General features: G+C 47.2%; 1 protein-coding gene across 6 annotated transcripts in view; it reads left to right on the forward strand.

Annotated features, from left to right (window-relative positions):
- The window catches only part of ARHGAP39 (Rho GTPase activating protein 39), a 117,091-nt gene that overhangs the window by 79,290 nt on the left and 12,742 nt on the right, over positions 1-25,059 (forward strand). For 5 of the 6 annotated variants that reach the window (XR_006014840.1, XM_042020857.1, XM_042020855.1 and 2 more), the window contains exons 4-10: positions 9,314-10,715; positions 14,624-15,185; positions 17,684-17,776; positions 22,368-22,441; positions 23,698-23,897; positions 24,318-24,409; positions 24,497-24,666. Coding sequence is in view for 5 of the 6 variants with exons in the window: in XM_042020857.1 (XP_041876791.1) it covers positions 9,314-10,715; positions 14,624-15,185; positions 17,684-17,776; positions 22,368-22,441; positions 23,698-23,897; positions 24,318-24,409; positions 24,497-24,666 (2,593 nt within the window). In the remaining variant the exon portion in view is untranslated. The remainder of the gene's footprint in view (positions 1-9,313; positions 10,716-14,623; positions 15,186-17,683; positions 17,777-22,367; positions 22,442-23,697; positions 23,898-24,317; positions 24,410-24,496; positions 24,667-25,059) is intronic. The other variant, XM_042020858.1, reaches the window with a different exon arrangement.

Genomic DNA, 25,059 nt, shown 5'->3' on the forward strand with positions numbered 1-25,059 from the left:
TTCCACACATTCCTGTGTTTTTTCTGGAATTGGGGGTGAGTTGAAGCACTTCCAGCTCTTCCATTGCTTTCCATGCTGGAAATGCTGACTGGGAAGGGCACGATGCTCCTCATCCCTTTTCCTGGCACGTTTTCCTGCTGTTCCAAGCTGGCGAGTGCCGTGATCTCCATCCCAATCCAAGACACTTGTGGGTGGAAAATCCCCCAGCGGCGCTGGCCACGTTCCATCCCGCCTTTCCCTGTAATTCACTGCTGCCGAGTGACCTCCCGGGAGCACCGGAATTAACTGCTACTTAAGGAAGAGAGGGAAAAAATCTGAGCTTTCCAAGAGGGAGAACCAACAGGGCAATGGGATCGGGTTTTTATCCTCACCAGCCAAACGCTCTCCTTGAGCGCGGAGAGAATCCATGGACAACCTGATCCCACCCGTGAGCTGGGTGGATGCAATTCCCAGGAAGTGAGGAAGAGTGGGAAGGAGCGTGATTTGGGAAGCGTGGAGCTGTTTGGTTGGGAAACAGGGATTTCAGGGGCCTCCTGTTTGGCATCGGATTAGCAGTGGGAGCCGAGCCAGAATCTGGTGGGATTTGCCGGTGATGGGGACAGGAACACTGCGGATTTGGGCGGGTGGCCGTGGCCACCCAGGCAATTAAAAGCTTCGGTGTCACCGCACACGTGAGCTCAGCTGTGCCGCAGGAGATGCCTCCGTCTTCCCAATCCCATAAAAACCCACGGAGCAGCCCTCGCCGCCCTTCCCCCAGCCGCCGCCAGCCAAGGAGCTAATTAGCAGCTTTGCTTAATTAGCTGTGAGTGGACTTCCTTCTGGAAGAAGGAGTCTCACGGAGCCGGCAGAGCTCCACAGGGTGGGATTTTGGTTTAACCCCGTGAGTGCCAGGAGCTGGAATCGGAGCTCATGATGAATTCCTGTTAATGGGATTCATGATAAGGGGGAAAATGAATCATGGAATCACGGAATGGTTTGGGTGGGAAGGGACCTTAAAGGTCATCCAGTCCCACCCTCTGCCATGGGCAGGGACACCTTCCACTACCCCAGATTGCTCCAAGCCCTGTCCAACCTGGCACTGGACACTTCCAGGGATAGGAAGGGTGGTGCTCCAGGACCTTTGGACAGGGACTGGGGGGTCTCTGGTTGTCCCATGGGCTTATGCCAACATGGAGATGGCAAATTTGGAGCAGGATGGAATTCAAAGACTCCACATGAAGTAGGATGAGCCATCAAACACTTCCACTGGAGCTGCCAAAGCTCCCTCAGATCCATCCACATCCAAACGCCATTCATTAAATGATCCTGAAGGTCCCAGGATCAGCTGGAAAATCAGGTCTGCAACCCAACAGCCTTCTCAGGCCATTCCAACCCTCTTCTCCCCAAGTCTGGCATTAATTCCAGAGGTTTTCCTCTGGAAAATGGCAGAGGGATCCAGGATTGAGTCCCACAACACCTCCACAGTTCTCTGGTGGATGGGAAAGCTTGGTGAGACCCAGGTCGTGGTTCCTGCCTTCTTCCATCCCCTCTGGCCGGGAAAGGAGAAACTGGAGAACTCCCAGATGTTGGGACAAAGTGTGGGATTTTTGTGAAGAGAAGACAGATCTTGATTGAGAAATCCCGTGGGATTCAGCTGGGAGAACACCCTCATCCATGGAATCATCATCACCTCCAAGTGCAGCTCTGGGGTTCAGCCACTGGGATTACCCCAGGAGCTGCAGCAACATCCTCGGGAGCAGGGAAAGATTTTTCTGCTTCCTTGACAGCCCTGGCTCGGAGCTCCCGGCCAACAATTCCTCTGGGAGATTTTTCCAATGTAATGAAATTAGTGGGTGTCATTAAGAGGATGACATCATGCTCCATCTGCCTGGAAGGCTTTTGTCGGGAAGCCCTGGAATCCCAAATCCAGTCATTCAGTCAATTACGATGCCTGCCCTTAACCCTTTCCCTCTTCATTCCCTCTGGATTTGTGGTCCCTGGAGCTGCTTCGCATCCTCATTCTCTTGAGGGACTTGAACTCTTAGCTAATCCAAAATCAATCTTCCCGTCGGGAAATCTGCTTGTTTATGGGAGAAATCCCAAATTTCTGTCTTCATCCCATGGTCGTGTTGGCCAGTCAATGGATGGAAGGTCCAAGGCTGCTCGAGCTGGACTTAAGACCAAAAATCTTCAACATCAAGGACCATCTTCTCCTTTTCTCCTCCCAGACAGCAGCAATGGCACCAAAGTGCTCCAAAGCTGTGGTGAAATCCCTCATTCCAGGCTTTGGAGCTGGAGAAGGTGCCTTGTTGTGTTCCAGCTCTTTGGCAGAGAGCTGGGATGTCCAATCCATCAGCAGGGAGAATCCCAGTTCTTCCATGGGTGTTTTAGGAGAGCAGGAGCGCAGCTGCTTCACTTGCATGGGATCCTTGACATGGTTTTCCTCAATTTCTCCTTGACCTCCACATCCAGGAATGTTTAAAGAGGTCTTTGAGCTTCTCGTGGTCAACAGGAATTACACCCTAGCAAGAAATTAGGGAAATAGGGAGAGAATTGGGGTTGGCTCCCAAAAATCCTGGCACCACCTTTCGGAGCTCCACAGAACCTTGCGTGGAGGCACCTGAGGTGGTTTCGGAGGTGGGTTTGTGTCTGCCAGGGTTTAGGAGGTGGTCGTGGTGGTGGGACCACCACTGTTTTGGGACACAGCTGTAATTTTCCAAAAATTTGTCATTTTCCAGCTGTCTTCACCTCTTGGCTCTCATGAGGGTCACTGGATTCATCCTCCATGGTTGGAGGGAGGTTCAGTGTCCAAATGGTTCAGTGTCCAAATCCTGCCCTGGCCACGTTCAGCCCTTCTCCATCTGGATTTGTTGTCCTAGTGCCACATGGATGCAGGGAATGGGTGTAATTTGGCCAAGAGGTGTGTGAATCCAGGCCCAAAATTCAGGAAGAGACTTCCGGGAGCTTTGGAGAAGCCTGGGAAGGAGGTGAGGAACCACCACGCCAGATTTTGAGCGCGGTTCCGACCGAGAGTTAATAAATGTGACCATTCCTGATTTTTAGAGGTCAGTCTGTTCCCTGGTTCCCTTGGAAGTGAGGAGGAGGAGCAGAACTGACACCGGTGATTCCCTGGGATGAAAATCCCATCTTTTGGAAGAAAAGTGATGAGGGTCGATGGCTGTTCTTGGGGGTATCGCAGTGGTGGGACCTCCTGGGCTGGGCCCTCTGCCCAAGCCGCATCCAACCTGGCCTTGGACACTTCCAGGATGGAGCAGCCACAGATCCTCTGGGAATTCCATTCCAGCCCCTCGCCACCCTCCCAGGGAGGAATTCCTTCCCAATATCCCACCTAACCCTGCCCTCCGGCAGTGGGAAGCCATTCCCTGTGTCCTGTCAGGGATGAATGATTCAGGCTGGAGATTCCAAGAGGATGAAAGGCTTTGGCGTAGGGAATGCACTCCGGGGAATGTGAAATCCACTCGGAACAGGCAAGAGCTGAAAAATCACCATTTTTGGAACTCTTTGTCTCACTCCCGGAGCCAGCGGGAGCAGATTCCCTATTGATCGGCTATTTTGGGAAATGTCATTTCTGGTCTCTTTGTACTTCCCAGCTGATTCCTCATAACGATAAAGGCTCTTCTGTGCTCTTTCCCAGCATTCCCTCCTCCTTCTCCAATCTGGAAAGATCTCCTCTTGTTTTCGGTGACATTTGGATTTCAGGAAAGAGGCTGTTTCTGGGGGATTGTTTTAATTGGGATGAGCAGCCCCGATTGGCTCCTGGGAATGTGGTGTCCCTGCGGGCCTCCGTGTCCTCCATGCCTGGCTCGGCTGCCAGGATGGGTTGTGTTGGTCTTGTGCTTCCTCCTGGTGGGTTCCTGATGGGATTGATCCCAGAGGGGCTCACTGGAGAACCCCTGGCCATCATGGATGTCCCAAACCAAGAGGACACAGTGCGTGCTGTGGCCTGGGGAAGGTCCACCTCAAGTTGACCTTCAGCAAGGTCAACTTGACCTTCAGCCAAGTGACTCATCAGGAACCGTCGTCCGAGTTCATTTTGGTGTTACCTCATTATTTACATCCCACAAAATCATTTGGTTATGGATTCATGGCCTCCAATGTGCCAACCCAACCATCCCACCACGCGATGTTCAAACAGCTGCCAGAAAACGGCAAAAATCCATCTTCCCGGCCCTGCTTCTCCTAAAAAAAGTGGGAAGGGGATGGCAAGGGATGGGATGGGTCGTTACCTCCTTCTTGTCTTGATCAACTTCCACGGATGTTAATTAGAGCCGATGCCACCGGAGCAGCAGAACGTGGGAGATGTCTCACGGAGAGATTCGGTGTTGAGGGTTTGGAGCTACGAGTGATCCCATAGCACCATCCAGAGACAATCCCTGAGAGTTTCATCTTTTCCTGTTGGAAAAATAATAGGATTTTTTTTTTTTATGGCATTTTGATGGGCATAATCCTATGGGAATATTTTAGTTGGAGAATGGAATTGTGTGCGGAGAGCTTCAGGAGATCTTGGACATCCAACAAACCAAGCTTTGATGTCAACAGGGATTGGCTAAAAGCTGGCATTCAGCATTCCCATCACTCCAAAATTCCCCCAGAAAGACCAAACCGGATTTCCCTCCACCCCAGATATCCCACGGACTGTGGTGTATCCATCAAATCATCCTCGTGGTCCCATCACGGGTGTTCAGCAGGAGACAAAGGGAGTTGGGATCTCATCCCATTGGTGGGAATGCTGCACCTTCTCCATGGTTCTTCCATGGACAAAGAGCTGGATCATCCTGGGAAAAGTTTGGAGGGTTTTGGAACGCCCATCTGGAGCTGCCAGGCCCTCGTTGTCCCACCGGGAGCAGAATGGGATGTCCATGGATACGGATGAATCCATCTCCTCCTGATCCCAACAACCTCTTCCAACTCCACTTCCTGATGGTTTTCCCATCAGAGAGACCCATCAGCCCATCCCAACCAAGAAGAAGAGAAGGAGACCCTCAGGTGCTTGGAAAACTTGATCCCAGCGTTCACCCTCTTCCCAAATTTACATTTCACTGCCCACATTCCAGATTTCACCTCACTCATTCTGGTTTTCCTAGGAATCAGCTTCAACCAATCAAAAAGCTTCCTAAAAAAAAGAATTCCAAGGAGGAAGTGACACTTCCAGGCTCCTAAAAATGGGAAGAGGGATTGGAAGTGTGGAAGAAGGGTTGGAGAGGTCATGGTGGGGTTGTGAGAACCCCACATCCCACAAAAGCTGAGAAACGAGGGCTTGAGCAGGAATTTAAAATTCCAGGTGCAGTCCAAACCCTGGGATATTGATATACACGGAATTCCATAGAATTCCATGTGAATTTTTGGGAACAGCACTACTTGCAGATGAAGAGCAGCAAAACCTTAAGGATGGAGGATTTTATCCTGTTTTCCTATCACTTAATTTAGTTATAAATTAGCATAAAATATGAGTTTTCCATGATTATAGGGGCTGGATTTCTGTCCTAAGGACATGATCCCAGCCAGAAAATTCCAGATGGATCATGGGAGGCTTCAGGTAGAAGCCTGGACGTCTTCAGGCTCTGCTGCTCACCTTTCCCTGCATTTTTCACGGAGATATTTGTGCTGCCGGAGCGGTGCCGGGCACCGTGCCAGGCACAGGGAGGTTTTTCCGCCGCCGGCTCATCCCTGACCCTGGACTTCCCAGCGGGATGCGCTCGGAGCAGGCTGTGCCGGCGGTGCCCAGCTGGGAGGGAAGGGGGGCCGGGCTGCTTCCCTCATTCCCATCCCAGTTTAGCCCTGGAAAAGGGGATCTTAAGCTCAGGTGGAAGGTGGTGGGAGAAGATGCTCCCAAATCCCGCAGCCGGGGGAGGAAGGTGAGGAAGAGCGAGGGCACGGTGGGAATTTGGGATGGCACAGGGAGCCAGGTTGGTGCGGGGTGCCCGGGGATCCTTTGCTTTTCCCGTGCCGGCAAATCCCGACGCGTTCCATCGGAAAACAATATTTGAATTAATCATTCGAATCAAGGAGGGGGAAATCCACTTAATCCCTGCTCTAAATTTTAATCTTCACCTGCAAAGTCTAAACAACACCGGGGCAGGGGAAGAGATCTTGGAAAAATGCATGGTTTTGGGAATATTCTTGTTTTAAACCTCCTTCGGAGAAGCGTCGCCACGTCATTCCATTAAAAACCAGGAAAACGCTGTTAGAATAATTCCACTTAAGCCCACCCATGATTTATTCCCTTAGTCCCACCTTGATGGAGTGGAGCTGCCCCTTGACTCCGTTAAAAGCGTCAGGAATGTAAAAATCCATCATTTTGGTTGTTTTAATGGGTTTTTAAGGTATTTTGAGCTGTGGATGGTTGGAATTCTGGCTGGCATGAATAATGATATGTAAATGAGGGGAGGGGGGCGCTTTTACCTGCAGGTGTGGGGTGGCGGTGGCTGTGCCTCTCCAGAAAAAACAACTGGAAGCAAAGGAATTCCTGGATGAGGGAGCCGGGTTGTTCACGGAGCGCGCGGAACCCGGAGATTTCTCCACTCCCCTCCATCGTTGACTTCTCGAAGGTTGGAAGAAGATCAAGGAGGAGGCTTTGGAGCAGGGAAGGAGATTTAAGAGAACACGGAAAAATCCTCCCCTAAAGCAGATGGAAATTATGTGGAAGTTATGCAAATTCCCAAAGAAATTTGATTTCTCTGATAGGAGATTCAGAGGGATTTGGGAAGCGGTTTGTCATGGAAATGTACAGAGTCGGTAGAATCTTCCCCACACGGAGAAAACAGCAGGGAGAACCCAGTGCCAAGCCAGAAATAACAGGAATACTTGGAATTTCTGCCGGATGCCCCATGCCAGGAAGGCGGCCGGGACTCGTTCTCCACTCCGGCATCCCTTGAATTTCTTGGAGCGGCCGCAGCGCTCGTGGGCAGCGATTTAAGCACAAAAAGGGCTTTTTTGGGATTCCTTTTGCAGGCAGAAAATTCCATTTATTCCATGGCAGAGGTTTTTTTTTGTGGGGTTTAGCCATAATCCAGGGCAGCACGATGGAGCTTTCAGGAATATTGCTTCCCGTTATTTAATATTTGGATTGAAAGCTCGGCCCTGACGAGGTGATTTGACAGCAACGCCGCTGCTCCGTTGAGGATTTTTATTCGGATCCACTGCTGCCAGATGCTGCGGGCTGGAATATTAATGCCAGCTGCAAAGCTGGGAATTAAGCGGTGGTTTCACCTGGTTTGAGTTAAAACACCTGGATTTAGGAGGGATTCGTGTTCGGGTGGGGGTGGGGAAAGAGTGAAAACGTGGATTTCTGCAGGGCACTTCCAGATCATCTCATTCCAGCCCTTTTCCATGAGCAGGGACATCTTCCACTATCCCAGGTTGCTCCAATCCGGATTTGGACACTTCCAAGGATGGAGCAGCCACAGATTGTCTGGGAATTCCATTCCTCCACCTCACCACCCTCACAGGAAGGAATTCCTTCCCAAAATCCCATCCATCCCTGCCCTCTGGCAGTGGGAAGCCATTCCCTGGGTCCTGTCCCTCCATCCCTTGTCCCAAGTCCCTCTCCAGCTCTCCTGGAGCCCCTTTAGGCACTGGAAGAGGCTCTGAGCTCTCCCTGGATCCTTCCCTTCTCCAGGCTGGACATTTCCAGCTCTCCCAGCCTCTCTCCAAACCTCAGAGCATCTCCACGTCCTCTTCTGGACTCACTGCAGCAGCTCCACATCCTTCTGCTCTTGGATCCCACAGCTGGATGTGCAAAGCTTTTCCCCCTTGGACACAGATAAAGCTTGAATTCCTTGTCCGCGGGCAATAAAAAAAGTGGGAAAAGGAGAATCAAGAAGCAGAGGGTTAACGAGGATGTGGCTCGGGAGCAGAGCTTGGATCCATGCGGAGGATGTGATCCATCTCTCCATGGCTTCCAAGACCATCTCCCAAGGGTCGGGAACGTTGTTTGCAGATGGTGAAGAAACCCAAAGGCAGAATTCCCGGCACGAGCGGCTCTGGGTGGGATGTGCTGCCTGGATCTGCTGGGAATCCTCTGTGGCTCTTCTGTTGTCTTTCCTCACAGTTTTTGGGATGTGTGTATAAAAGTCAGGTTATTAATGAGGATTAAAGGCATCCAGGTCTTCCAGAAGAAACAGGGAATAATCCAAGGTCCTTGTGCATAATTTGGGCAGGAAAAGCAGATTTTTCAGGAGCTGAGCAAGGTTGGAAGGGGCTTGGAGCAACCTGGGATAGTGGAAAATGTCCCAGCCCGTGGCAGAGGGGTGGAACTGGATGAGGTTTAAAGCCCCTTCCAACCCAAACCATTCCATGAATCCATGATTTTGTGGTTGTGGAGGGAATTTTGAGGGTCTGGAAGGGCTCCATGAGGGGTTGAGATTCATCAAACTGGGGTGGAGGAATCCAAACTCATCCAGGTCTTCGACAGCAGGAACTTCGCAGGAGGCTCAAGTCCCCAGGAGCTCCACAGGAGCTTCTAAAGGTGAAAAAGGAAGGAATAAATTATTCCCAAACCCCTTAGAGCAAGGACAAAGTCATGGATAAACAAGGAGCACAGTCCTGAGGCTTTTTGTGGGAATTTTTCCCTCCAAACTCAGTGATTGAACTCGTTCCACCTTTTCCTGGAGGACAGAAGGGACAAATGGCTGGGAATAAATGAGAGTTGGAGAGGGATGAACCGGGAGAGCAGACGATGCCTCCAGCATCTTCTGTTCCAGCGTGGGATTGGTGACAGGATGTGCCTCTCCCTGTGCCTTGGGAACAGCCAATTCCAGCTCAGATCCCTCCTGTGAGCCGGGCAGCTCCGAAAAATCCATCTTTGCTCTTCCTCCTGAGTGTCCCCTGCCCCGATGGCCTTTCCCAAGGACTTGGAACAGGGAGAGAGCAGATGAAAATCCACTGTGCCAGGGAAGAATTCCTCATGGGAGAATTTCTTCCCAGTATCCAATCCCATGGGCAGGGACAACTTCCACCATCCCAGGTTGCTCCAAGCCCTGTCCAGCCTGGCCTCGGACACTTCCAGGGATGGGGCAGCCACAGCTTCTCTGGGAATTCCAGTCCAGCCCCTCACCACCCTCACAGCTGAGAATTCCTTCCCATTATCCCATCCAATCCTGCCCCCTGGCAGTGGGAAGCCATTCCCTGTGTCCTGTCACTCCTAGTCTAATATCCAATCCCATCCAATTCCTCACATCTCCATCTCTCCACTCTTGGGGTGCTTGGGAATCTCCATCCTCCAGGCTCCACAGTGGTTTGGGAGGTTTGGGACCAGCCAAACCATTCCGGGGATGGAATTCTGACCTCCCCCCTGTGATGTTTCTCCCTGCAGGACCTCATCCCTCCGATGGAACGCCGGCACCAAGGAGCGGATGCTGATCAAGGTGACGGATCGGGAGCCCAGCTTCCTCCTCCACCAAGGCAACGGCTACGCCCCCGAAAACCAACCGGGCTCCCGCTCCCGCCGACCCTCGGGCGGCCAACAGTCGCCCAACCTCCAAACCTTCTCCTCCGACGCCGACAACTCCGTGTTTTTCCCGGAGAGGAAGCAGTCGCCCTTCCTGAAGAGGGCTGAGCACGTGGGCAGCTGCTCACCGCTGCTGGGCCGGGGCGATTCCTTCTGCTCGCCGCTCCAAGCGCAGCACCGCAAACATTCCAGCGAATCCCAGCCCTCGTCGCCCCGCTACGCCTACGAGCCCCCGCTCTACGAGGAGCCCCCCATGGAATACCAGGCTCCCATCTATGACGAGCCCCCCGTGGACATGCAGTACGAAGCCAGCGGGAGCTACAAAGCCGGATCTCCGCAGAAATCGCCCATCCGAAAGCCTCACCCTTTCCTTCAGTCACCCAAGCAAGGCTCCAACTCGCCGTACCAGCAGTTGGTGCTCACCAAGCAGAAGTGTCCCGACCGCTTCATGAGCCTGGAATACAGCCCCGCCGGCAAGGAATACGTCAGGCAATTGGTCTACGTGGAGCAGTCGGGTTCCAGTCCTAAAATGAAGACGGGCTTGAGGCACAAATATTCCCCCAATCCCATCGGCGGCTCCTACTCGCTGCAGCACAGCCCCTGCCTGGTGCGGGATCAACGCCTGGAGATCAAATCGGGCGACTACAGCAGCATGGAGGGACCCGACTTCTGTCCCGGCCCGACAGGGGCCCAGGTGGCCCAGGGCGAGGACTCCATGTCGTGGTCCAGCCAGCAGGACACCTTGTCCTCCACCGGTTACTCGCCCTCCACCAGGAAGAGGAAAAGCCGGAAGCCTTCGGTGACCCACGACCCCAACGCCTCCTCCACGGACGGCTCTGGGGACCGGGAGGTGTTGGGCGAGCTGGGTGAGGAACGAGCCACGCCAGGACCCAACAGGTCCCCCATGAACCGGACGGAGAGCAAGGCGGTGGAGGCGGAGGCGACGCGGGGCTTCCCGGAGCCTTTCCTGGCGCAGGCGCGCCTGGCTTGGGAAGCGCAGCAGGCCCACTACCACATGAAGCAACGGAGCAGTTGGGATTCCCAAAAGGACGGTTCGGGCTACGAGAGCGACGGCGCCCTCCCGCTGCCCATGCCAGGCCCGGTGGTGCGAGCCTTCAGCGAGGACGAGGCGTTGGCGCAGCAGGAGAACAAGCACTGGAAGAGGAACACCTTCGAGAAGCTGGGCTTCCCCCAGATCCTGCTGGAGAAGAGCGTCTCCGTCCAGACCAACCTGGCCTCCCCCGAGCCCTACCTGCATCCATCTCAGGTAATGCCCTTGGGAATATTCTTGGGTTTGGGGGTTTCCCCTGTGGCCCGTGAGGTCAATTCTGGTTAAAGCTTCTCCTCCTCCAGTGTAGATCCAGCGGGATGGTCCCCGGGCCGATCCCACACCAGGATTGGGCATGGGCACCTCGGTGCCATGGCAGCCTCAGCTCTGTGCTGTGGCTTCTTCTGCCTTGGTGGGGGGCAGATCCTGGATCCACCCAGTTCCCAGGGGATTCCTGAGTGCCCATCCCTGGTTGATCCCTCAAAGAAGTTGGTCCTTGGCAAGGTGGTCCCTCAAAACCTTGAGATGAAAGAGCCACCAGTTTTCCAGGATTTTCTTCCCAGGGTTGTGAGCTGCCTGTTGCCTCCCTGGAACTGAGCTGTCCCATTCCTGGAGATCCCTCCTGCCCCAAACTCCCATTCCAGAGGAGGCCCTGGGGCTCTGACCTGGAATTGCTGGAGCTGGTGCATTCCATGTGCCTAGATTCCAGCCCATCAGATGTTTCCCTGGTTTTTTGGATGTCCTCCATCAGCTTCTGGACATCCTCCATCAGTCCGTTCCCCTCCAGGGAAAGGCTGGAAAAGGCTGAGAAAAGCAGGGAAAGGCTATCAGGGCTTTTAAAGAAACGGGTGATGATGCCACGTGTGGGGATAAATCCCACCTGGAAAACTGCCTGGAAGATGGAACTTGGCATCAGCAAGACCCCTGGACATGGACCTGGGAAACAGCAAATCATCTGGAAAATGCCTTTTTTGCCCATGGGAACGTGGAAGGAAACCCGTGGAGCGTCACATCCAAAGGCAGCGGAAGAAAATTCCCAAGGTGCCGTTGTCCCCAAAGACTTGGTGCTGCACGAGGAGGTCCAAACCCAAAACTGGAGAGCTCCAGGTCCCCTTTGGATGCTCACATTGGCCAGGAGGGAAAGCAGCCATCGTTAGTGATCCTACACCTTCTGCATGGAGCTTGGGATGTGGTGGGAATCTTCTCCACTTCCCAGAGTTTTCTGTCTGGGTGGCCCCATCTGTTGTCCTCGAGCTCAGGGACACCACGATGGTGGGACACTGGCACCAGTTTCCCAGAGAAGCTGCAGCTGCCCCATCCCTGAAGTGTCCAAGGTCAGGTTGGACGGGGTTTGGAGCAACCTGGGACAGTGGAAGGTGTCCCTGGCCGTTGGAATGGGATGATCTTGAAGGTCCCTTTGAACCCAAACCCTTCCATGGTCATGGCTGTGGTTGCCACCAATGGAGTGTCCCCACATTGAGGTGTATCCAAGCCCCATCCACGTGGCTCCAAGACCTCCTCCCTTGAGGATTCCCTAATTCCTGAGGTGACAATGGTCACCCCATGGGACAGGCAGGAGGTCACGGCCATTTTCCATTGACGCCCGATGGTTTATCCGCTTCTTGTAGGCCAGGGCATCCCCCAAGTTCATTTAGGTGCTAATTAGGGTTAATTAGGGCTGAAGTTAATTTCCTGTTGGCTCTGGCAGCAGGGGATCCATCACATTTCGCTTCCAGTGTCACTCCCTGGCCTGACCATCTGTCCTTGGCTGGAGAAGGTTGATGTCCCCATCCAACGTGGTCCTTTCCTTCTCTCTGGGTGTTCTTGGTGTACAACATGGCTCTGGTCCAGCCCATGGACCAGTTTTTGGAAGAGCCACATCCCCAACAGCTGTCAAGCGACACCTTCAAGCATCTCCTGCATCTCCTTCCACCGAGGAAACCCCATGGGCCTCCAGCTGACCAGCAGGTTGGAGGACACAGAAGGACCTCTGGGGTGATGTGACATCTGCAGGGACAGCAGGGCTGGGTCCCTCGAGGGGGGAAGCTCCTGTGTCCCCATCCTGTGTCCCTGCCATTGTCACCGCGGTCAAGATGGGAGCGGAGCGATGTCGATGGAAAGAGATCTCGACATTGGCACAGGACGAGTTGTTGAAGAGACAAGAAACTTGTTTGAAGAAGTAGAAGCTCAAGTCACCTGCCAGCAGCTCTGGGGGTTCTTTGGGTGGCTTCCTTGTCCCCTCCTGGATTTTCCACCTCCTGGATCTTTCCACCTTCTGCTTTTCTTCTGTTCCTCATCGAAAGCCCAACCCTGAGTCCGTGGCAGCATTGGAGTCACCTTGCCCACGGACCCTCCTGGGGGCCACCATTGTGGTTCCTCCACACATGTTGGGGACAGCGGTGTCACCTCTGGATGGTGTGGAACGTCCTTCCCTGCCATGGGTCACATCCCCAGGGCCACTGAACCCAGGTGATGCTGGCCTGGATGTTGCAGAAGAAATGATGAAGCCACTTTGGCTGGCTGCAGGACCATGGAATTGTCCATCCCAATTATCCTTGTTTGCTTCCTCCATGTTGGTCACCAGCTGTTGGGGTGTCCCTCCACCTCCTGGGGTGACATCCACAAGCTGTGCTGGTTCCAGTAGGAGGAGGACACTGGTCCACAGGGGTCCTCTGGCTCCTTCCCAGCTGGATGCTCTGCAGAGGTCAAGGTTAAATCCTGAGCATCTCCTGTCCCTTGGGATGTACAGAAGGACCACCCACATTGCTCATGGCTTGGAGAAGCCACCAGCCTCCTCCTGTGGCCGCTGGAGAACCACCCTTGAAGGTGATTTTGGGCAGAGGGGGTTTCCTGGGGGGCCGTTACAGGTGGGTGTGTCCCCAAAGGATGGGTGGAGCCCAAAGCCACTCGCTCTTTGTTTCCCCCATGTTGCCACCAGTTTCTTCTGTCCATGACCCCATTGATCAAGTGTGAAGAGAGTCCAGCATGTCACTTACCCCCACTGGTCCCCTCCCTCCTGATGCCGATTGGTTCCACAGCCCACCTTGGCTGCTGGCACCGGGCCGGTTCCACTTGGCCGTGATGCGATGGAGGAGAAGTTCCTTGGAGAGGATGTGGTTTATGGGAAGACCTCTGAATGCTGCAACGGTTGGTTGGTTGGTTGGTTGATTGATTGATTGACTGATTGATTGATTTGTTGGTTGATTGGCTGGTTGGTTGGTTGATTGGATCATTGTTTTGTTGCCTGGTCAGTCGGTTCATTGCGTGGTTGATTGGTTTGTTGGTCATTGATTGGCTGGTTCAGTGGTTCATTGGTTGGTTGATTGGTTTGTTGATTCATTGGTTCATTGGTTTGTTGGCTGGTCGGTTGGTTCATTGGTTGATTGATTGATGGATTGATTGGTTTGTTGGATCGATTCATTGGTTGGTTGGTTGGTTGGTCTGTTGGTTTCTCCACTGGTCAGTCGGTTGATTGGTTTGTTGGCTGATTTATTGGTTGAATGATTGGTTGGTTGAATGATTGATGGGTTGGTTCGTTGCTTGGTTGATTGATCAGTTTGCTGGTTCCTTGGTTGATTGATCGATCGGTTTGTTGGTTGATTTATTGGTTGGTTAATTGATTCATTCATTCATTGCTTGGTTGATTGATCAGTTGGTTGGTTGGTTGATTGACTGGTTGTTTCATTGATAGGTTGGTTCATTGATTTTTTCATTAGTTGCTTTATTGCTTGGTTTGTTGTTCTGTTGATTTCTTGGTTGGTTCACTGGTTGATTGATTGATTGATTGATTTGTTGGTTGGTTGCCTGGTTGGTTGCTTGGTTAATTGATCAGTTTCTTGGTTGGTTGATTGATTGTTTTACTGGCTGGTTCTTTCATTGGTTGGTTTGTTGGTTAATTGATTGATTGCTTGATTGATTTACTGGCTGGTTGTTTCATTGGTTGATTTTTTTGGTTGACTGGTTTGTTGATTGATCAGTTGGTTGGTTGGTTCATTGGTTGGTTGGTCCATTTGTTGATCTGTTGGTTTCTTGGTTGGTTGATTGATCGATCGATTGATCAGTCGATCGTTCCATCAGTGCTCCCATCCCACCAAGCACCGCTGACCTGTCCACCTGTTGTCCCCCAGTCCGAGGACCTCGGTGCCTGCGCCCAGTTCGAGAGCAGCCGGCAGACCCGGAACATGATGCCGAGCGCCAGCTGCGTCTTCCCCACCTTCAACCTGCGCAAGCCCTCCTCGGAGACGGACATTGAGAACTGGGCCTCCAAGCACTTCAACAAGCACACCCAAGGGCTCTTCCGACGGAAGGTCTCCATCGCCAACATGCTGGCCTGGAGCAGCGAATCCATCAAGAAACCCATGATCATGACCAACGACCGCAACGTCAAGAAGGAGGCGTGCGAGATCTTCAAACTCATCCAGATGTACATGGGCGACCGGCGGGCCAAGACGGACCAGCTCAACGTGGCCTTGGAGATCGCCACCAAAGGTTGGAGCATGCAGGGGCTGCGAGATGAGCTCTACATCCAGCTGTGCCGGCAGACCACCGAGAACTTCCGTTACGAGAGCCTGGCCCGCGGCTGGGAGCTCATGGCCATTTGTTTGGCCTTTTTCCCACCCACTCCCAAATTCCATTCCTACCTAGAAGGATACATTTACCGGCACATGGATCCGGTGAATGACACGAAAGGTAAGTGAGGAAGTGCGGCCTGGTGGCTTCTGTGCCCATCCTCAATCCCTGGAAGTATTCCAGGCCAGGTTGGATGGGGTTTGGAGCGAGCTGGGATAGTAGAAGTTGTCCCTGGATGGTCTTTATGGTCCCTTCCAACCCAAACCATTCCATAATGTCGCAACCCATTCATTTGGTCCCTTTCCCCTTGGCTGAGTCTCCTCATGGAAAGGTGGATGAGGAACTCATCCAAGATCCCTCCTGGAGGTGCACCCGGTGCCGTGGGGGCTTTCCCAGCCTCCTCCTTGCCGGAAATCCAACGGGAGATCCAGCAGGAAATGAGCTTTGACACCTTTGCTGCAGGATCAGCGTCATCCCCACTCCTGGAACTTCTCCCATCCCCTGAAGTTCCTTCCAACCCAACCTTCAGAGGTTCCTTCCAACCCAAATGGTTCCTTCCAACCCATCCATGATTCCATGGTTTCACCATCATTTCCACCTCCAGATGGCTCTTCCAGCTTCTCAAGTAGCTTTGGATCCAAAATTCCATGGTTTCACCATCACTTCCACCTCCAGATGGTTCTTCTTGAGTAGCTTTGGATCCCAAAAAAATCCCCCGTGTTGAGATGGGACCCAGAAGATTCCCATCTCCTGAGGTTTTTGGTCATGGCAGGAAAAGAAGACATAAATTGGGGTTATTTGGGAATTTTAGGAGATCCTCTCCCAGTCCTTGGATTGGTTATCCCAAATCCTTCACCACTGATGCTGATCTGGATGTCCCCATGGCTTGATGTCACCTCTCAGTAGGTCATGGATGAGGTGGAATTGGGGATCCAGGAGGATTTGGGGGTTTGCCACTGGGAGATGGACCCCAAAGTGCTCCAGGGGTTCCCAGGTTCCCTTCAACTCCTGGGGGACAACGGTGGCACAGCTTGGGAACACAAGGAGATGATCCCAACCCAGGTGTCCATGGAAGGTGAAGACGACCTCGTGTGCTGGAGCATTCCCGATGGGATGCAGCTCCAGGAATGTCAGGGTGGGTTGGGTTGGTCCCACCAGACGTGTCAAACTCATTTCCCGCTGGATTCAGCACCTCAGGAAAGGCTCCGCCCACAACAGCTCCCATCCAATCAGTGCCGTTCCCTGACATCGCTCCCAAATTCCATCCTCATTTTGAGTTCCGTGTCATTTTCCGGAATTTCGTTGTCTTTGTGTCGAGTCATTGATTAGTTTCATTGTTGTTGTGACGTTGATTTGTTTTGATTTGCATTTTCAATTCCATCTCATTTGTTTAAATTTGCATTTTCATTGTCATTTTAATTGGGGTTTTATTTCCATTTTATTTTCATTTTATTTTCATTTTCATTTCCGTTTCAATTTGCATTTCAATTTGCATTTCATTTCAGTTCTTCTTTTAATTTAATTTCAATTTCTCAATTTCATTTCAATTCCAATTTTAATTTAATTTCAATTTTTAAATTTGAATTTCATTTCAATTTTTCAATTTCATTTCAATGTTTAATTTCAATGTTTAATTTCGATTTTAATGCAATTTTTAAATTTGAATTGCATTTCAATTTTTAAATTTCATTTCAATATTTTACTTTCAATGTTTATTTTAATTTCAATTTTCATTTCAATTTTAATTTCAATTTCAGTTTTTAAATTTTAATTTAATTTCAATTTTTAATTTCCGTTTTATTTCAATTTCAATTTTCATTTTGATTTTTCATTTAATTTCAATTTTTTATTTTCATTTCAATTTTCACTTCAACTCTTCTTTTAATTTCAATGTTCAATTTTAATTTTAATTTCAATTTATTTTCATTTCATCTTTTAATTTCAATGTTTATTTTTATTTCACAGTTTTTCATTGAATTTCATTTCAAATTTTTACTTTCATTTCAATTTTCATTTCATTTCAGTTTTTTACTTTCAATTTCAATTTTTGTTTTAATTCCAATTTAATTTCAATTTCCATTTAGTTTCAAAATTTAATTTCAATTTTCATTTCAAATTTTAATTTCGAATTTCAATTTAATTTCCATTCCCATTTCATTTCACATTTTAATTTCAAATTCAAATTTTAATTTCAAATTTAAATGTTGAATTTCAATATTAATTTCACTTCAATTTTTTCCTTTCATTTCAATTTAATTTCCATTTCCAGTTCAAATTTTAATTTCCATTTCAAATTTTAATTTTGAATTTTAATTTTGAATTTCAATTTTAACTTCAATTTTTTACTTTAATTTCAATTTAATTTCAATTTCCAATTCAAATTTTCATTTCAATTTGAAATTTCAATTTCCATTTTAATGTCAAATTTTCATTTCGAATTTCAATTTGCATTTCCATTTTTTTTTCCATTTCAATTTTATTTCGATTTCATTTGAATTTCCATTGTTGATTCCAATTCCAATGTTCGTTTCCGTTTGCTGCTGCCATGACCTCCCCCCGTGAGTTCCTTTTCCAGCCTCACTTCCCGCTGTCCCCGCGTTCCGGGTGTTTTTTCCCAGTGTCGCGGCACCTCCGCCACCTCCTGGAAAGGACCAATAAGAAGAAACCCAAATTGCGAAAGAAACCCAAGCCCCAAATCGAGGAGCACCAGGGTAGGGACTCCCCAAAATTCCGGGAGCGCCCGGAATTCCCGAGGGATCCTTGGGATGGGCAGAGGGAGAACAGGGAGAGAGGGACTGGTTGATTAATTGGGCTAATTAAATAGGGGTGAGATAGACTTGGTGTAATTTATATAATATTAATATTAATACTGATTATAATAATAATAATAATGATAATGAAAATTATAAGAGTAATAATAATAGGGTTAATTAAATAGGGGCAAGATAGACTTGTACTTTATGTAATTGTAGTAATAATAATAACTATAACATTAATAATAATAAGGTTAATAAAAGAACAGTGAGATAGATTTGGCAAAATTTATATAATAATAATAATTATTATTATTATTATTATTTTACTGTTCCGTTATTTTTAGCATCAATATAATTAGTATCATTTTTATCGCTACGTTGTTTATAATTATAAATATAATTGAGTTTATAAATATATTATTATGTACAGCGATATTATTATATATAATTAATATCGATCATTTCTCATTACTAGAAATAGAATGTTTGGGGATATATTCCATAATATATGGAATATATGGGGATTTATTGTATATGCGTAATTCAAAGTATCTTGTATTTCATTATTTATTAGTAGTAGTATATTATTAATATAGTATTGCTGTAACTAATAATTACATGAATAATAATGCATTATTACTAAAACAAATATATTAATAATAAAATAATTACTATTATATTAACTGGATACTTTTAATATATAATTAATACCTTGAAAATATAATATAATAACATATAAGACAATTTATAGCATATTATACATTATTATATAATATCCAAGACATTATTTTTATTATTATATATTATGTATCATATTACATATTATAGATGGATAATAGGGATATTATTTTAAATATTTTAAATTTTTGGAGATATTTTAAATTAATTTAAATTTTTTGTTTATTTAATTTTTAATATGTCACAGATATAAATATAATAAGGATTTTATATCATATTTGCAATTAGAATTAGGATATGTAACATATATCGTAAAAAATACAATTACATGATACGTAGTTGCCTCACAATAATTTATTGATAGAAAATAGAGATATAAAATAGAGATATTTAATTTCAATATAAAATATAAATATTCATAGAATTGGATGTAATGTTGCATACAAATATTTTATTTATTTCCCATGTAATATAATCTGAGATGCATATTTTTATTATCTGTGTTTCTAATCTTGGGTTTTCTAATAATCTAAATTTATATATTCGTATGTAACATTAGAATATATTTATAAAATTTATTGTATATAAAGTCGGTATTTATAAATTAACTATACTTACATATTTAATGTAACATTAGAATATATTTATAGATTTATATAATTTACTATATATAAAGCCAATATTTTATAATGATAAAATCTAACACTATTAATATACATTATTATGAATTCGATTTCTATTATTAATATTGTCATTTTATATTCGATATTATTACAATATTACGTATTGTATATTCATATATATCATACATACTACATTAAATATTTTACATTATTTTATATTATATAATACATAAAATGTAATACGTAATATAATATGTATTATGTCATATGTAATATTCAATATATAATATACATAACATAAGGTACAACATACACTATATAATATGCAATATACACTATACAATATATAATATAGAAGAGATAATATGTAATATATAATGCATAATATGTAATATATAACATATAATGTATCATATACAACATATTCATATATTATATAGATTATATAATATATATGATGTAATCCATAATATAAAATATATAATATATAATATATATAATTATATCTCATTTTTAAATATCTCTAAATTCAATATATCAATTATATAAGATATAGATAAAGAATATTAGCGATAATTATCGATCTGCTTCTATTATAATTAATACTGTAATTTCATATTCGATATTATTACAGTATTATTCTATATATTCTATATTATTACAATATTTCATATTCAATATTATACATATTACATGATATTACATTATTTTATATTACATAACATAGCATGTATCATATATACTATATAATACATGTCATTTACAATACATAATATACATTATATATAATATGATTTATAATATATAATACATAATGTGTAATATATATAATTCTATCTCATTTATAAATATCGCCAAATCCAATATATCTTCAATTATATAATATGTAGAGATAGAATATTATTGATAACTATGGATCAATCCCTATTTTTTATAATTCTCTATAACATTACAATTAATATTTTCTAGCAGTTCTCCATTATATATTCTCTAAATAATATCAACAATTTAAATAAATCTGATTTGTAATGTTATCGGTAAATCGATATTTATCAATTGATATATTATACCTATTAATATATTTATCTATTTGTTCTATTTATAGATCAACATTTATTAGCAAGATTCTATTATCCGTTCTTTAAATTAATTAATTCTAAAGATACCTTGTCTAGAAATTAGTATTTCTGACATTTATATCTTTTCTAGAAATATTCTGTTATATTTTAATTAACACAAACTACTTCTGAATATAAATTATATATTTCTATAAAATACATTCATTCTAAATGGATATTATATATATAATTATAAATTAGATATCATTTAATAGATATTTATCATATTTACTAGAAATTTATTACTAATATCAAGTATTAAACAATATAGTCTGATATAATTATATATTATTTCTAAAATTACTCTAATTACTTGTTAATAATAATATTAATAATATTAAAATAAATAATTTAGTATTATAAATACCAAATAATTATACCATATATTCTGATATAATTATATATCATATAATGCCTAAGATTAATTATTTATTAATAATTATATTATTTATATTGAAATAAAAGGTAAAATAGTGTTATTCATAATAATTATAATAATGATAATGATATTAATAATTTAAAATTATTAATAATTATAAATATATATAATTTTATCTTAGAAGAACATTAATGGTATAATGCTATATTTAATTAATGTATTATTAGTTATTAATTCATTGATTTAATACTGATTAATCAAAGACATTTAATTTATTTAATAATATAATTTATTAATTTTTATTAATATGATTTCTTTAATTGATGTCATTAATATAATTGACTTAATTAATAGAATTAATTTATATCCTATAATTAATTGAATTGAGAAAATCCCCTTGGAATCCACCATTGGGGTTTCCCGATGCTGGACGACCCCGAGGTGCCTCCGGAATCTCCAGTGGGATTGAGGGAAATGTGGGATCCCTGCAATTCCCAGCATTCCTCCGGGTTTGGGTGGATTTTGTGGGAATTCCCCCTCCGGAGCCGGATTCCGGATGGATTCAAGTGGAGGAACCTCAAGGGGACACCCAAGAAGGGCTTTAGGAGATCCAAGAGTTCAGGGGGAGGATGATCCTTCATCCGCGCCGGAAAAGTTGGGATCAGATCCCATCAAATCCACCCTCGGCACCCCTGGAGGTGACACCGAGCAGATTTGGGGTCGTTGATCCATCTTCTCCTGGCCTGCATCCCAAAATCCAACCTGGTCTCCTGGAAGGGGTTTGGATTAGATGGTCCTCCAAGGTCCCACCCAAACCATTCCATGATTCCATGATTTCCTGAGTGGATTCCATGATTCCATGAGTGGATTCCATGGTTTGAGGTCACCCGGTATTGGATGTCCCTCAAGCTCTTCCATCGAGGTGCCTTCAGACCCACCCCACCCATCCATCAACCCCTCCAGAGCCAAAAATCCATCAGGAATCCTTTGGAAGACACCAGCACCAGGGATGGAGGGGGGGATCCCAAGGCACCGAGTTTGGGTTTGACCAAAAAATGTCCCTTGGAGGGTCACCCATCCAGCAGGTCTTCTTCAGAAGGTGCCACCAGGTCCCCAGGGTTGTTGGGATGGTCCAGAAGGTGTCACCAGGTGCCTCAGGCTCTGGGAATGATCCAGAAGGTTCCACCAGGTCCCCAGAGCTTCTTCTGGGATGGTCCAGAAGGTTCCATCAAGTCCCCAGGGTTGTTGGGATGGTCCAGAAGGTGCCACCAGGTCCCCAGGGCTGTGGGGCTGCTGGAGCATCTCCCTCGGGATGATCCCACTGGCTCCTCAGAGATGTTCCGAGGGGTTCAGGGCATCATCTCCTTGTTGGAGGACATCAGGAAGAGGAGATGGGATGAGGATGGAAGTGGTGGGATCAGGAGAAGATGGATGGGATGAGCGGGGGCGGGGGGGGGCGCGGCCCACGACAAGGGTGACAATGGAAGTGGTGGCCCCCAAAAGCCAGGACATCCCAGGATGAGGCCACCATGGAGGGAGCTCCAGGGCTCCACATTTGGTGGTTTCTCCAAGGCTCTTGTGAGGGATCCAAGGGGAACCTCGTTCTCCTCAAATTCCCCGGGAACGGTGACAGGGACGGAGATGGAGCAGCCACGGCATCCGTGGGGGGGGACAGGGAGGGGACCCTGGAGGTAACATCCCACCATCCTGAGGTGACATCCCACCACCCACACTGTCTTCTCTTGCAGGAGTGGCCATCAGCACTTACGCCAAGTACTGCTACAACAAACTCCAGAAGGCGGCTCTGACCGGAGCCAAGAAGGTACCGGACAACGGGATGGGCTTGGGAAGGGTTGGACAAGGAGGTCCAACCTCCCATCGGGATCATCTGGGGGCTGCTGGGATTGGGGAAGGGGCTGGAGGAGGGAGGGAGGTGGAAAATGGTGGGAAGAACATGGTTGGTTGTGGCAGGGTCACGGTGAGGAGCTGGTGGTGGCTCCAGAGTGGTTGGGAAGCTTCTGGAGAACTTCTGGGGATCTTCTGGAGAGCTGGAGAACTTGAGGAGAGCATCTGGGCATCTTCTAAGGACTTTCTGGAGACTTCCTGGAGAACTTCTGGGAACCTTCTGGAAAAGTTTCTGAAGACCTTGTAGGGAGCTTCTGGGAACTTTTTAAGGATCTTCTGGAGAACTTCTAAGAACCTTCTGGAAAACTTCTAAGGACCTTCTGGAGACTTTCTGGGCACCTTCTATAACCTGTCTGGGGATCTTCTGGAGACCACCTGGAAATTTTCTGGAGAACTTCTGAAAACCTTTTAGAGACATTCTGGGAACCTTCTGGAACATTTCTGGAGAACTTCTGAAGAGCTTGTAGGGACCTTCTGGGAACCTTTTAAGGATCTTCTGGAGAACTTCTAAGAACCTTCTGGAGACCTTTTGAGAACTTTCTGGGAAATTTCTGGAAAACTTTTAAGGACCTTCTTGAGAATTTCTGGGGATCTTCTGGAGACCTTCTGGAAAATTTCTGGAGAACTTCTCAGAACCTTCTGAAGACCTTTAGGGGACCTTCTGGAAACCTTTTGAGGACTTTTTAAGGACCTTCTGCAGATCTTCTGAAGACATTCTGAAGACTGACTGAGGATCTTCTGGAAATCTTCTGGAAACTCTCTGGACACCTGGAAACATTCTGGAAACTCTCTGGAGACCACCTGGGAACTTATTAAGGAACTTCTGGAGACCTTCTGGAAACTTTCTGGAAGCACAGCACCAGTGTTCAGCTCCCCAGAAGCATCCCAGAGCCGTGGCTCCTCCTCCCAGCAAAACCCATTGGTGTAGATCCTCCAGCATGGCCATGGTCCCACCAAGCTCCATAGGGTTGGATCCACTTCTGAATCAAGATGGTGGATGGATGCTGGATGGATGGGTGGTGGAACCACCTCAGCCAAGTTGACCAGAATCCATCCATGGCTCCATCACCATCCCCATGGAGCTCAACTGGGGGGTGGTGGGATTGAGTAGGATCCCGTCCTGGCCGCGGGGCCACCACAGAGGCCACCGGTGACCTCTGGTGTCTCCTGCAGGGCCTGAAGAAGCCGAACATCGAGGAGATCCGCCACGCCAAGAACGCCGTCTTCAACCCGTCCATGTTTGGCAGCTCCCTGCAGGACATCATCACCATGCAGAAGGAGCGGTACCCGGACCGGCAGCTGCCCTGGGTGCAGACCCGGCTCTCCGAGGAGGTCCTGGCGCTCAACGGGGACCAGACCGAGGGCATCTTCAGGTAAAGCCACCCACGGTCACGGGGACATCCCATGGTAGTGGCAACCTGGAGCTTCTCATAGGAATCGCCTCAAAACGGGGCAGCTTCCCCCTTCTGGGTGTCCTTCTCCTCTGGTGGGTCATCCCAACTTCTCCTTGCTCTGAGGCCATGAGGTCTCCTCCATGGTGGCCACCAGAGTCATGGCAGGGTCTTGGTGGCACCATCCATTGGGTTCCCTCAACTTCTCCTTGCTCCAAGGCCATGGAGGTTTCTCCATGGTGGCCACCAGAGTCATGGCGAGGTCTTGGTTGCACCAACTAGCTCCCAAAATGGCTCCATGCCCAACTGATGTTCCCTCCTGGCTCTCCTGGAGCACCCAAAGGTGTTGAGATGGGAGGTCCCCATCTGTCACTCGGCCACCAACGTCTCTTCGCCCCACAGAGTCCCTGGTGACATCGACGAGGTCAATGCCCTCAAGCTGCAGGTGGACCAATGGAAGATCCCCACCGGCTTGGAGGACCCTCACGTTCCCGGTAAGACCTCGGGCCGATGTTTGGGGGGGCAGAAGCTCCATCCAGAAGGTCTCACATCTCCTCGTCTTCCTCATGTTCTCCTTCCAGCATCCCTGCTGAAGCTCTGGTACCGGGAGCTGGAGGAGCCACTGATCCCGCACGACTTCTACGAGCAGTGCATCACCCACTACGAGAACCCCGAGGCCGCCATCGCCGTCGTCCACTCCCTGCCCAGGATCAACAAAATGGTGCTGTGCTACCTCATCCGCTTCCTCCAGGTAGGACCAGGAGCCTCCGGTGTCCCCTTGGGTGACCTCTTGGCTTGGTTCATTCTCTTGAGGTGGTTTTGGGTTCTCCAAGGTCACCACAAGGTGATTCCCATCTCATCCAAGAACCAGGAGGTCCACACGGTCCCTCCACTCATCTCTCACCAGTCCCACCACTTCCACGTTCTTCCCACCCCATGAGTTTGTGTTCCTGGTGACCCTCCTGGTGCCCTCTCCTGAGCTGGCTTTGGGTTCTCCAAGGTCACCACGTGGTGACCCCCATCTCCACCAAGAACCAGGAGTTCCACCAATCCCATCACCTCCATCTTCCTCCTCCCACCCTCATGATTTTGTGCCCCTGGTGACCCTCCTGGTTCCTTCTCCTGAGGTGGTTTTGGGTTCTCC

Source organism: Corvus kubaryi, unplaced genomic scaffold (assembly GCF_017639235.1).
Source record: "Corvus kubaryi isolate FWS band 111438036 unplaced genomic scaffold, C.kubaryi_AGA036_p1.0 37060, whole genome shotgun sequence".
In the NCBI taxonomy this organism is placed as follows: Eukaryota; Metazoa; Chordata; class Aves; order Passeriformes; family Corvidae; genus Corvus; species Corvus kubaryi.